The 11,421-nt window shown below is 37.5% G+C and overlaps 1 protein-coding gene across 2 annotated transcripts; it reads right to left on the reverse strand.

Moving 5' to 3' along the window:
- Positions 1–3,195: 3,195 nt before the first annotated feature.
- On the reverse strand, positions 3,196–9,557 carry LOC311050681 (uncharacterized protein). 2 transcript variants are annotated; one of them, XM_084064765.1, is made up of 6 exons: positions 9,296–9,557; positions 7,313–7,408; positions 6,518–6,630; positions 5,325–5,448; positions 4,944–5,116; positions 3,196–4,469 (listed from the first exon to the last, which is right to left on the reverse strand). In XM_084064765.1, exons 1-6 carry the CDS (start codon positions 9,333–9,335, stop codon positions 4,410–4,412), a joined length of 606 nt encoding a protein of 201 aa, XP_083920891.1. In that variant the 5' UTR covers positions 9,336–9,557; the 3' UTR covers positions 3,196–4,409. The 2 variants fall into 2 exon arrangements, with proteins under 2 accessions (XP_083920891.1, XP_083920892.1); XM_084064766.1 differs by having other exon boundaries at positions 4,334–4,469; positions 7,313–7,362; positions 9,444–9,541.
- Positions 9,558–11,421: the final 1,864 nt, after the last annotated feature.

Raw genomic sequence — 11,421 nt, forward strand, 5'->3', positions numbered from 1 at the left:
TGTTTTAATACAAATTGATATACCATAAAATGAGTACACAATTTACATATAATACATATAAATCGATCCTACTAAAAGTAATAAAAGATCATATAAAGTAAAGAAAATAGTCAATTTAAAAAACAATTCATATACAGCAAATTATCATAGTAACTTATTAAATTAGTCAATCAGTATAAAATGATCTGACCATAATGTAGTATAAATGACTGCTTATAGCATCGCTTGAACTGTTTAACATTTCTGCAGTTTTTGATACTTATATCAAGATTATTCCAAAGATTAATACCTGATATTGAAATGCACATTTGTTTCAGTGTTGAATTAATAATTATCATCTGTTTAAAATTATGTTTGTTTCTTAAATCATATTTTCCATCACTCTCCTTAAAAAGCTTCTGGATGTTTCCAGGTAAACTCTTATTCCAGGCTTTAAACATGATTTGTGCCGTTTTAAATTTTACCAGATCTGAAAATTTTAGAATATAAGATTGTAAAAACAGATTATTAGTGTGATCAAGGTATCCTGCTCCATTAATTATCCTTACTGCTCGTTTTTGTAAAATACAAATCTTATCTAAAGTGCTTTTATAGGTATTTCCCCATACTTCTACACAGTATGACAAATAAGGGTCAACAAGTGCACAATACAGAGTGTGTAGTGATTTCTTATCTAAAATGTGTTTGGCTTTACCCAGTATCCCTATTGTTCTTGCCAGTTTGGTGCACACATATTTTGTATGGGATTTCCAGCTGAGTCTGTGGTCAATTTGGACACCCAGAAACTTGATCTCATACACTCTTTCAATCTTTACCTGGTCTATTTCTACATTTATTTCCATATTTATTTGACGATTTCCAAATATCATAAACTTGGTTTTACTCAAGTTTAGTGATAATTTATTTCTGTCAAACCAGTGTTTCAATTTGAGTAGCTCACTCTTGACTTCTGTTATGAGTTGATTTAAATCATCTCCTGAACAGAAAATATTTGTGTCGTCCGCAAAAACAACTAACTTCAGAATGTCTGATACCTTAAAAATGTCATTTATGTATAAAATGAACAATTTGGGTCCTAATACTGACCCCTGTGGGACACCGCAGGTAATGTTTAAGCTATGTGACTTAGAATTTCCAATTTGAACAAATTGTTGTCTATCATTTATGTAACTATGCAGCCAGTCAAGTGCTACCCCTCTAATACCGTACCTCTCCATCTTTTTTAACAGCAACCCATGATCAATCGTGTCAAAGGCCTTTTTGAGGTCAATGAACACACCCACTGCATATTTCTTATTGTCAATACAACCTGTAATCTCTTCAACTACCTCCAACAAAGCCATAGAAGTTGATCTTGATGATCTAAAGCCATACTGACTGTCATTTAGCAAGTTATTGCTGTCTATGAATTTGTCCAGTCTTTTAACAAATAATTTTTCCAATATCTTGGAGAACTGCGACAGCAGGGAAACAGGCCTGTAATTGGTATAAAGATGCTTATCACCCGTCTTATATAAAGGAATAACCTTAGCCAGTTTCATTTTCTCTGGAAATATTCCAGATCTAAATGACAGATTACATAAGTGAGAGAGGGGATCAACGATTCCTTCAATGATGCTTTTTATCAGTACCATGTCAATATCATTTCCGTCGGTAGATGTTTTGTTAGCGCAATTTTTTACAATCTCTATAATTTCCCCTTTGTCAACAGCTGCCAGAGAGAATGAGTTTGAGTTTCTCTCCCCCCAGTCCTCCACCTCAACTTTCTTCCCTGTTACCTTTATTTCTTTGGCTAGATTTGGACCAACATCAACAAAAAAGTTATTAAACCCATCAACAATATCCTTCATATTTGTGATCTTGCTATCCCTGTCCTCAAAACGGTCAGGGTATGTGAGATCAGTTTTTTTGTTTCTAATGATACCATTTAATATGCTCCATATTCCTTTAATGTTGTTTTTATTCTTGTCTAATAATTTTGTATAGTAATCTTTCTTACAAGACCTCATAATATGTATTAGTTTATTTTTATATTTTTTATATTTTAACTCTGCTTCTACTGATTTGTGCTTGATAAATAATCTATACAAGGAATTCTTTTTTTTACACGCATTTTGCAATCCTTTGGTCATCCATGGGTTTTCTGCATATTTATTCTTGTTAATGTATTGTTTAATAGGGCAATTCTTATTATATAATTCGATAAATATATCTAAAAATAATGTATATGCTATATCAACCTCTGTTTCCTCACATACCTCTTTCCAGTTATAGTTCAACAGTTCATTTCTGAATGCAGATAAAGTTTCAGCAGATCTGTATCGCCTATATTTGATTTCGTTTGACACCCTCTTCTTCTTATAATTACATTCATAAATTGCAAAAACAGGCAGGTGATCACTGATGTCATTCATCAATATACCACTTTTGTTTCCATCAATATTATTAGTAAATATGTTATCAATTAGGGATGCACTGTGGGTTGTTATCCTGGTAGGTTTAGATATAGTTGGAAACATACTCATACTGTACATGACATCAATAAAATCATCTGTACTTTTATGTTTTTGGGGATTCAATAAATCAATGTTGAAATCCCCACAGACATAAATAACTTTCTGTTTTGATGTGCTAAACAGCATTTCCATATTGGTGATAAAGGTTTCAATATTTGAACCTGGTTTTCTGTACACACAGCTAACGATTACATTTTTCGTTCTCTCAGTGTCAATCTCAATAGTGATACACTCCATCACATTTTCAACAGCTAATGACATATTATCAATAACTTTGTGAGATAACCCTTCATCAACAAACAGAGCAACACCACCATACTGTCCAGATTCTCTGCTGATGTAATGAAAATCATAACCATTTAAAACAAAATCTGCATCTTTCTCATTTCCAATCCAGGTTTCTGAGACAGCAACAATATTGAAAGCATGTTTAAATACTTTCAAATATTCTTTTATGTCTTTAAAATTTGCATTGAGACTTCTGCTATTAAAATGAATAATTGATATGCCCTTTTCATATGAAATATTTGCATTAAACTGACTCTCTGTATAATATAGACAGTTATCACTGATGGTCTCAAGCAGGTTAAGGTCTGGATCTAAGTCCTGTTCAATCTCCATCATGAGTAGATGTTACAACACATATTAACAAGCAAAACAGCAGCAACATTTCATAAATACAGTAATTATATAAGTTTTGTTTGCATTCCCATTCATTGGTTGCTGCCAATTTATCTAAACTTCACAAATGGCTGTGAATGAAATAAAACTACCGGTAAGTGATAAGCCTGTTTTTTCTTCATCCTACAGCAGTGTTGTGCACCAAAAATAGTCAATCTATAAACTCACGGTATGTCACATCCGTGACTCGTTGTGAGCTTTTAGATCTGCAATTTTCATTGAGTGACACTATGGAGCATAAATTAGGCCAGTGATGCTAAGGTCACTTTTGAAGCTCAAACCCACAAATACAGATAAAATACTTTTATATGTGCAGTTTCTCTTTTTGGATGTCAGAGTAAAAAAAACAACCATTCAATCTCATGTAAACAATCTGAATATAATCCATTAAAAAATAATGACTTTTTACCTCAGTAGGCTACAGACCTGAAGACAGTCCCTAGAACACCCTGGTGTCTGAGTCAGTCAATAAAGAGTCACATATTGCCCTCTCTCTCTCTCCCCTCTCCTCCCTGGCTCTCTCTACTATACTGCCATGATAATATACTGTATGTGTGTATTGTGTATACAGTAGGGGCGGAAATTGGTAGGTACCTGACAATTCGATTCGATTCCAAGGGCTACGATTCAATTAAATTGTGATTATTGCGATTAATTTACTTCCATTATCTTTTATTGATAATAAAAACTAATGGAAGAGAAGTGTCACTGTCAGCTGGAAGGTTATATTTGCCAACATCAACAATTGCAGAAAACCAACAAGAAAAGTCCTTTTTTGTAAAATAACTGACTTATTAATATATATAACAAAGGCTTCTCAATATTCTGATAACCAACCAAAATATGACTGCTGTGCAATTAGCGATATGATGAAAATAAATCTTTAAAAAATAAAAATGTTATAATCGATTCATAATCGTCCATGTCCGAATCGCGATTAATTGCTGAATCGATTATATTTTCCACCCCTAGTATACAGTATGTTTTCTTTATAAAACTGATATCAGTGTTTTCACTTACACTTTAAATATCCAGTGAAACATTCATTCTAGGCAGTCAAATAACAATACTGTTATTTGACTGAAATACCAAGATTTAAATTGCACTGTGAGATGGACTTGGACAGTGTTGGAACATCAGCTAATATCTCCAATTCAGTGGTCAGTAGAAGCAGACCCTCCTCATCAGTCAGTGGAAGCAGACGAGTGATTTTCAGCTTTTCTCCATCTCATCTTTGGTCAGGTACTTAATGTGTGCATATATACACCATATCTGGAGAGAGGGGGGAACACCAAGCTTTTACACTGCTGCCATATGTATGCACATGTATGTGCATGTATGCACATTCTTGAACTTCTTCTGACGATAGAAAGAGTTTAGTGAAGTGCCATGTGAAGTTGTTTTTTCGCTGGTCCTCACTGCATGTGACTATTTGAGGACTAGAAAATAGAGTGGCATAAAGTACGCATGTTGGGGTGAGGGTCAAAGCCTAGGGTTGAGTGGTCCTCACAAGTATAGTACAAGTCAAATTGTGTGTGTGTGTGTGTGTGTGTGTGTGTGTGTGTGTGTGTGTGTGTGTGTGTGTGTGCGTGCGTGCGTGCGTGCGTGCGTGCGTGCGTGCGTGCGTGCGTGCGTGCGTGCGTGCGTGCGTGCGTGCGTGCGTGCGTGCGTGCGTGCGTGCGTGCGTGCGTGCGTGTTTCTAAAGAAGAAAGTGAACATAGCAAAGCATCTGCTGTGAACTCTCACCTCCACTGAAAGACCCAAAAGTCTCCCCACAGCCAGCACTACAATCCCCAGAGTCTGGAGCCAGGGATAAGGACCCATGTATAGGGACAGCATGTCGTACTGGTATGCATACAGCCACAGAGGGAGGCAGTGTAGTCCACTGATCACCCAGACGCCCAGAGGAGTTCGAAACCCTGACCAACACCAGAGACAAAACCTTAAAAAAGAGCACATCAGCAGTCTTCCACTTCTACTAGGGCTACACATTATATTCACACTTTGCAGATACAAATAAATAAGGAGTGCTAGAGATAAGAAATGGAGTCTGAAGAGGTGAATTCAGGCTGTGGCAGAAGGATAGGGAGTAAGTCTGCAGTACATATAATTGTACTATATTTGTACCTTTTGCCATGACAGCCTGTACCCAATGTGGGCTACTGGTGAAAGTGCTTTTCCACTGGGAACCTCTGGCATTGTGGTTACACACAAACACACACCACTCTACAGATGACACCCACCAGCCCCACTGCAGCCAGAGGAGAAAAGAAACATTGATTTGAGTATTAACTCAAGTATTAACCATACAAAATGACAAGCGTAAAGGTTAAAACCATTGAGGATCAAACACAACAAAGTCCAGGACTTATTTCCATTGCGATCCTCACAAAAAAAAACTACTACAACAAATAAACACTTTTCATAACAAGACATAACAACATATCAGAACAAAAAAACAAAACAAACATGACTAAAATTCTAAAACTCCATACAACAGACTGGAACCTTTTCCATCAGCCATGCTTAGTTTTGTTGACTGTTTATAAGTTCACAAGTGTCAAGCCGGTTTGGTTGCAGTGTCCAGGCTCTTCCACTGGGTGGCACCAACGTACTGTATGTGAACGTTCCCTTACCTGTCCTGAATTTATACTGGCACACATTAGCCATGCTAGATCTCTAGTGTACACAGAGTGTGCATCCCTGACCACCAGAGTAAACACAGGGACCACTCCATGAATAATGGTCAATCTCGCCAGACTTACCCTTTATTCCACAGCGACCAATGTCACTAGGACCTAAACCTAGTTTGACTATCATACGGGCAGTGGTGTAAAGTAAGTACATTTACTTAAGTACGCTTTTGAGGATTTTTTACTTTACTGGAGTATTTCCCATTTTCAGTACATACTTCTACTCCACTACATCTCAGAGGCAAATATTGTACTTTTACTCCACAACAATTATTTAAAAAACTTTAGTTACTTGTTACTTTGCAGATATAAATTATTATATTATAAAACCTACATTAACCACTTTAGCCCTATTTTATACCTAGGCTATTTTCAAACATTTTAGTACTTTTACTTTTGGTACTTTAAGTACATTTTGAAGCCAATACTTTTGTACTTTTACTCAAGTATTTTTTTTATTCTGGACTTTTACTTGTAACAGAGTATTTTTATATTGCAGTATTGGTACTTTTACTTAAGTAAAGAATTTGAGTACTTTTTCCACCACTGACCTAAACCTAGTTTGACTATCATACAGGGATGATGTTTTTGGTCTGTTTATGTGCCACTGTGTTACAGAGAGTCTACCTTAAACAGCTGGCTCCACAGCATGCCTCGACCCAGGTTGTCAACCACCACATCCAGCCAAGCCCCAAACCTGGATGTCTGGCCCAGCTTCCTGGCCAGCCAGCCATCCACACCTGCAGGGACAATGATGACAAAGGTAGAACTTGAGATGATAGAACAGCTAGCGGTTCTTTCTTTGGCAATGAAAAAACACTGTTTTCACTGTTTTTCAAATTCAATATGATTTAACATGAATCTCTTTAAAATATGCACTGTTGGGCAACTTGCACATGCATTAGATCAGCGTGGTAGGATGGGTGGATGTGGTCTTTGAGAACAGGCAGAGTCACAGACTAAGAACATTTACTCAAGTACTACAGTACTGTACAGTTTTACGGTATTTTTACTTTACTGGAGTACTTCCAATTCTCAGTACTTTTACTTCTACTCCACTACATCTCAGAGGCAAATATTGTACTTTTACTACACTTTAGTTGAAAACTTTAGTTTAATACTAGTTACTTTGTAGATTTTGATTATCATAACAAAACATACAGTAACCACTTAAGCCCTATATACATTTTGGCCATTTGAAAATAGCCGATCTACAAGCTCACAATGCATTGTGATGCGACGCATTGTGAGCTTGTAGATCTGCTATTTTCAAAATATTTGTTTGAAAACGAATACTTTTGTACTTTTACTTAAGTACATTTTCAATACCTTACTTTTACTTGTAACAGAGTTCAATGCAATATTGATACGTTTACTTAAGTAGATAATGTGAGTACTTTTCCCACCACTCACTCCACTTACCATCAAGTGCGACAGAGATGGAGTACAGGGGCATGAAGACAGCTGGTCTGCTGAAGGAGATCCATGAGGTAAACACAAGGGCAATCCTAATGTATCCTGAAAGACATAAGAACCAATCAATCATATACAAACAAATCTGACATCATTCTGGTAATGTATCACATCGGTAACAGGACAGGTGGGCACCAAAACCATCTGGGCACAAGGGACAACTGGGCACCAAAACCATCTGGGCACAAGGGACAACTGGGCACCAAACCCATCTGGGCACAAGGGACAACTGGGCACCAAAACCATCTGGGCACAAGGGACAACTGGGCACCAAAACCATCTGGGCACTAGGGACATGTGGGCACCTGGATGAGTGGGCACTTAGGGGTGGAGAGGTTGGCACCTGGAGAGGTGGGCACCTCTGGGCACTAGGACGAGTGGGCACTTAGGGGTGGAGATAACTAGGCACCTGGACGAGTGGGCACCTGGAGAGGTGGGCACCTCTGGGCACTAGGACGAGTGGGCACTTAGGGGTGGAGATAACTAGGCACCTGGACGAGTGGGCACCTGGAGAGGTGGGCACCAAAACCATCTGGGCGCTAGGGACATGTGGGCACCTGGACGAGTGGACATCTGAATTAGGATTTGTGTCCACAAGTGTTTTTTTTTTACTTTACATAGCATGCTGCTTTGTTGTTGGTAAGTGATATGTGATCCACTGTTCTTTAAACTCCCAAACGCAACACAACGAGGTCAAAAGTACAATATAAGAGAGTTTCAAAGTACAACATAAGAGTGTATTTGCCAAAATAGAAGCACTGTTAAAAAATTTAACAAATTGGGAAAATGGTAAAATACCAAAAAGAATGAAGGATACCAAAAAATGGTCAAATGATCAATGTTAAGATAGAGAAAACATCGCTAAACAGTATACATACACAAAACAAATAGGAATAGTAGCCTACTGTTAAAAAAAATTGAACAGTACACTATAAAATGACGGGGGGGAAAAATAGATAAATAGTAGCCTACTGTTAAAAAACAAAACAGATAAACATGAGTAGCCTACTGTTAACCGAACTAAAAAAATGCTGAAATGAATGCTAGGATAGAGAAAACAGAGCTAAACAGTACACAATAAAATGAAAAAAATGCAGGTGCCCACTCGTCCAGATGCCCAGTTAGCTCTACCCCTAAGTGCCCACTCATCCAGGTGCCCAGTTATCTCCACCCCTAAGTGCCCACTCGTCCTAAGACCTAGTGCCCAGTTATCCCAATGCCCACCTCTCCAGGTGCCCAGTCATCCCAAAACTATGGTGCCCAGATGTCCCTAGTGCACCATAGACTATATATATCGGTGCCCACCTGTCTTGTATTCCTTGGATCAAGACATTTTACTTTTGTATATGATAGTCTTGGGCTTCACCCCCCAATTGTCACTGGACATCCGCGCGGAAAGCCCGTACTGCTCCGTACATGTACAAAAAAAAACATATAAAGTGCTGAACTTGTAGTCCCGGATGTTAACTCGACATTAAGAATGTGTGCACTGTATTATCCCGTATTTTTCAATAGACATGTGTTTTAATCCCGTTGTGTCGGATTCTGTCGGAATTCCTCAATGGGCGGTATAGACGGGACGCATCCGGTGAAAGACGGTATTACAATCAATGTAAAAAATGGCGTTCAGGCACAGACGGGATTAAAACACAATATCTATTGAGAAATACGGACTAATACAGTGCACAATGATTCCGAATGCCGAGTTAACATCCGGGGCTACCGGGTAAGCACCTTAGAAATAGCATTTGTACATGTTCGGAGAAATATGGACTTTACGGGCGGATGTCCAGAGACAATAGGGGGGAAAGGCAAGACGATCATAGATATCAAATGTAAAAATCGATCAAATACATATATGAAAGTCTTGATCCAAGGCTAGTGTTAATGTAAACCCCATATAATGAATAATAACCCCAATATATTTCTTACCAATTATATTTGGCCAGTACATCAGAACTTGTCGACCCATTATTTCCTGTATTCAGCTGTGATCTGTTCAATCCAGCTGGACCATTTCTGCTTTAAACAACCTTATTCCTGAACAGGGATGGTGCAGTATTGCCGGTTAGGTAATTACCCCTAATACATGTATTAATCCAAACTCTTAAACTCTTCATCGATGTAATGTTATTACATCATTATAACTTTAGGTTACAAAATCATTGGTTGTTGTGTGTGTCATCATCTTTACGTGATCTTGCCTGACATTGGTGAAATTAGTGACCTATCGAATTTTGTGACTCCACGCACTGTCGCTGGTTTGCCATGGGTGCAAGTTGCAACTAACGTTTGCTGCATATCGCCACCTACTGTACAGGATGTAGAAGCACTTTTAACAGGGTATTTTGTTCAGTGGCGGAAGAAGTACTCTATTTTACTTAACTAAAAGTAGCAATACCACAATGTGAAAATACCAATAAAAGTATTGGTATCAAAATATACTTAAAGTACCAAAAGTAAAAGTGGTAAACTGTTTGAAAATAGCAGATCTACAAGCTCAAATCGCGAGGGCGGTTAATGTATGTTTTATAATATAATAATTAATCTAATTATAATCTGCAAAGTAACCCACATTTTTCAAATAGTTGTTGTGGACTTGGAGTGAAGGTACAATATCTGCCTCTGAGATGTAGTGGAGTAGAAGTATGAAGTATTGAAAATCGGAAATACTCCTGTAAAGTAAAAGTACCTCAACATTTTACTTAAGTACTGTACTTGAGTACATGTACTTAGTTACTTTACACCACTGATTTTGTTCTTTTTCAGTGCCTCTTATCTTTAGCTATTTTTGTCAGATTCTTGTTGCCCGTAATCTTTTACACCTGACCATGATGATTCTGAAGATTCAATCAATTGGATGTCAGTCTCACCGAAGCCGTTGCCTATAGGCTTAAAGGTATAGGGTAAAGTGATATTTTTGTTAAAATAAGTGTTAAATAAATAGTATGGCACTACATTTGCGTCTTTATTAACCAAATGAAAGGAAAAGATTTGAGAGAGAAAAATAAGAGTAGTCACTGGGTCCTGATGGGGCTGCTAGGGTGGAGTACCTCTATCGTTATCGGGGTGTGTACACTGTACACAGACCTGCCCATGAGGTCACTGCAGGAAATGATTGCTACTGTATGTCCACATGCTCAGTGGTGGTAAAAGTACCAATAAGTAAAAGCATCAATTCTGCAATGTAGAAATACTCTGTTACTAGTAAAAGTCAGGAATTAGAAATTTACTTGATTAAAAGTACAAAAGTATTGGTATCAAAATGTACTTAAAGTACCAAAAGTACAAAGTACTCATTATGCAGGTTTTCAAATGTATACAATACAATGTATGAAAAATACAGATCTACAAGCTCACAATGCGTTGCATCACTACGCATTGGGAGCTTGTAGATTGGCTATTTTCAAATGGCCGAAATGTATATAGGGCTGAAGCGGGTAATGTATTTTGTAATAATAATCAAAATCTACAAAGTAACTAGTAACTAAGGTTTTCAAATAATTATAGTGGAGTAAAGTATACTATTTGTCCCTGTGATGTAATGGAGTAAAAGTAAAACTACTGAAAACTGGAAACACTCCAGTAAAGTAAAAAATACCTCAAAATTGTACTTAAGTACAGTAGGCCTACTTTCAGTAAATGTACTTCTTACTTTCCACCACTGTGAATGAAGATGTCAACAAACAAGACACACAGAAGTGTGAGATGGGAATTTGTGTTGGGTAAGACAAGAATAGTCAAGTGAGTCCGGAATATTCTCAGGTTACCGTACATTGGCCTGAAGTGAACAACTGAGCACAGACAAGAGCCCAAGATAAATCCCCATAGAGTGAGTAAGAAACCAGGATAAATATGTGTCTGATTTGAATACTTTATTAACACATTTGAAAACAAAAAAGCAATACTAAAATGGTAACACAAAAAGGCCCTTGTTTCCATTGTGGTCCATTGGTGAGGATGAGGAAACTGATGAGCATGCAGAAACTGATGACCAGGTTGTGACAAACGTAGATTACTGTTAAGCCTTCATACTGTGTGAGCCATAGCATGGCTTG

Source organism: Gymnoscopelus microlampas, assembly GCF_963454915.1.
Source record: "Gymnoscopelus microlampas genome assembly, chromosome: 8".
Lineage (NCBI taxonomy): Eukaryota > Metazoa > Chordata > Actinopteri > Myctophiformes > Myctophidae > Gymnoscopelus > Gymnoscopelus microlampas.

Excerpts from the sequence above, each read along its gene's own strand:
- LOC311050681 (XM_084064765.1), bottom strand. The coding sequence starts at position 9,335 with ATGGGTCGACAAGTTCTGATGTACTGGCCAAATATAATTG. Across the intron at positions 7,409-9,295 it reads GTACTGGCCAAATATAATTG|GATACATTAGGATTGCCCTT; the intron begins GTAAGAAATATA and ends TATGTCTTTCAG. Across the intron at positions 4,470-4,943 it reads TTTTGGGTCTTTCAGTGGAG|ATATGGTGTATATATGCACA; the intron begins GTGAGAGTTCAC and ends CCCTCTCTCCAG.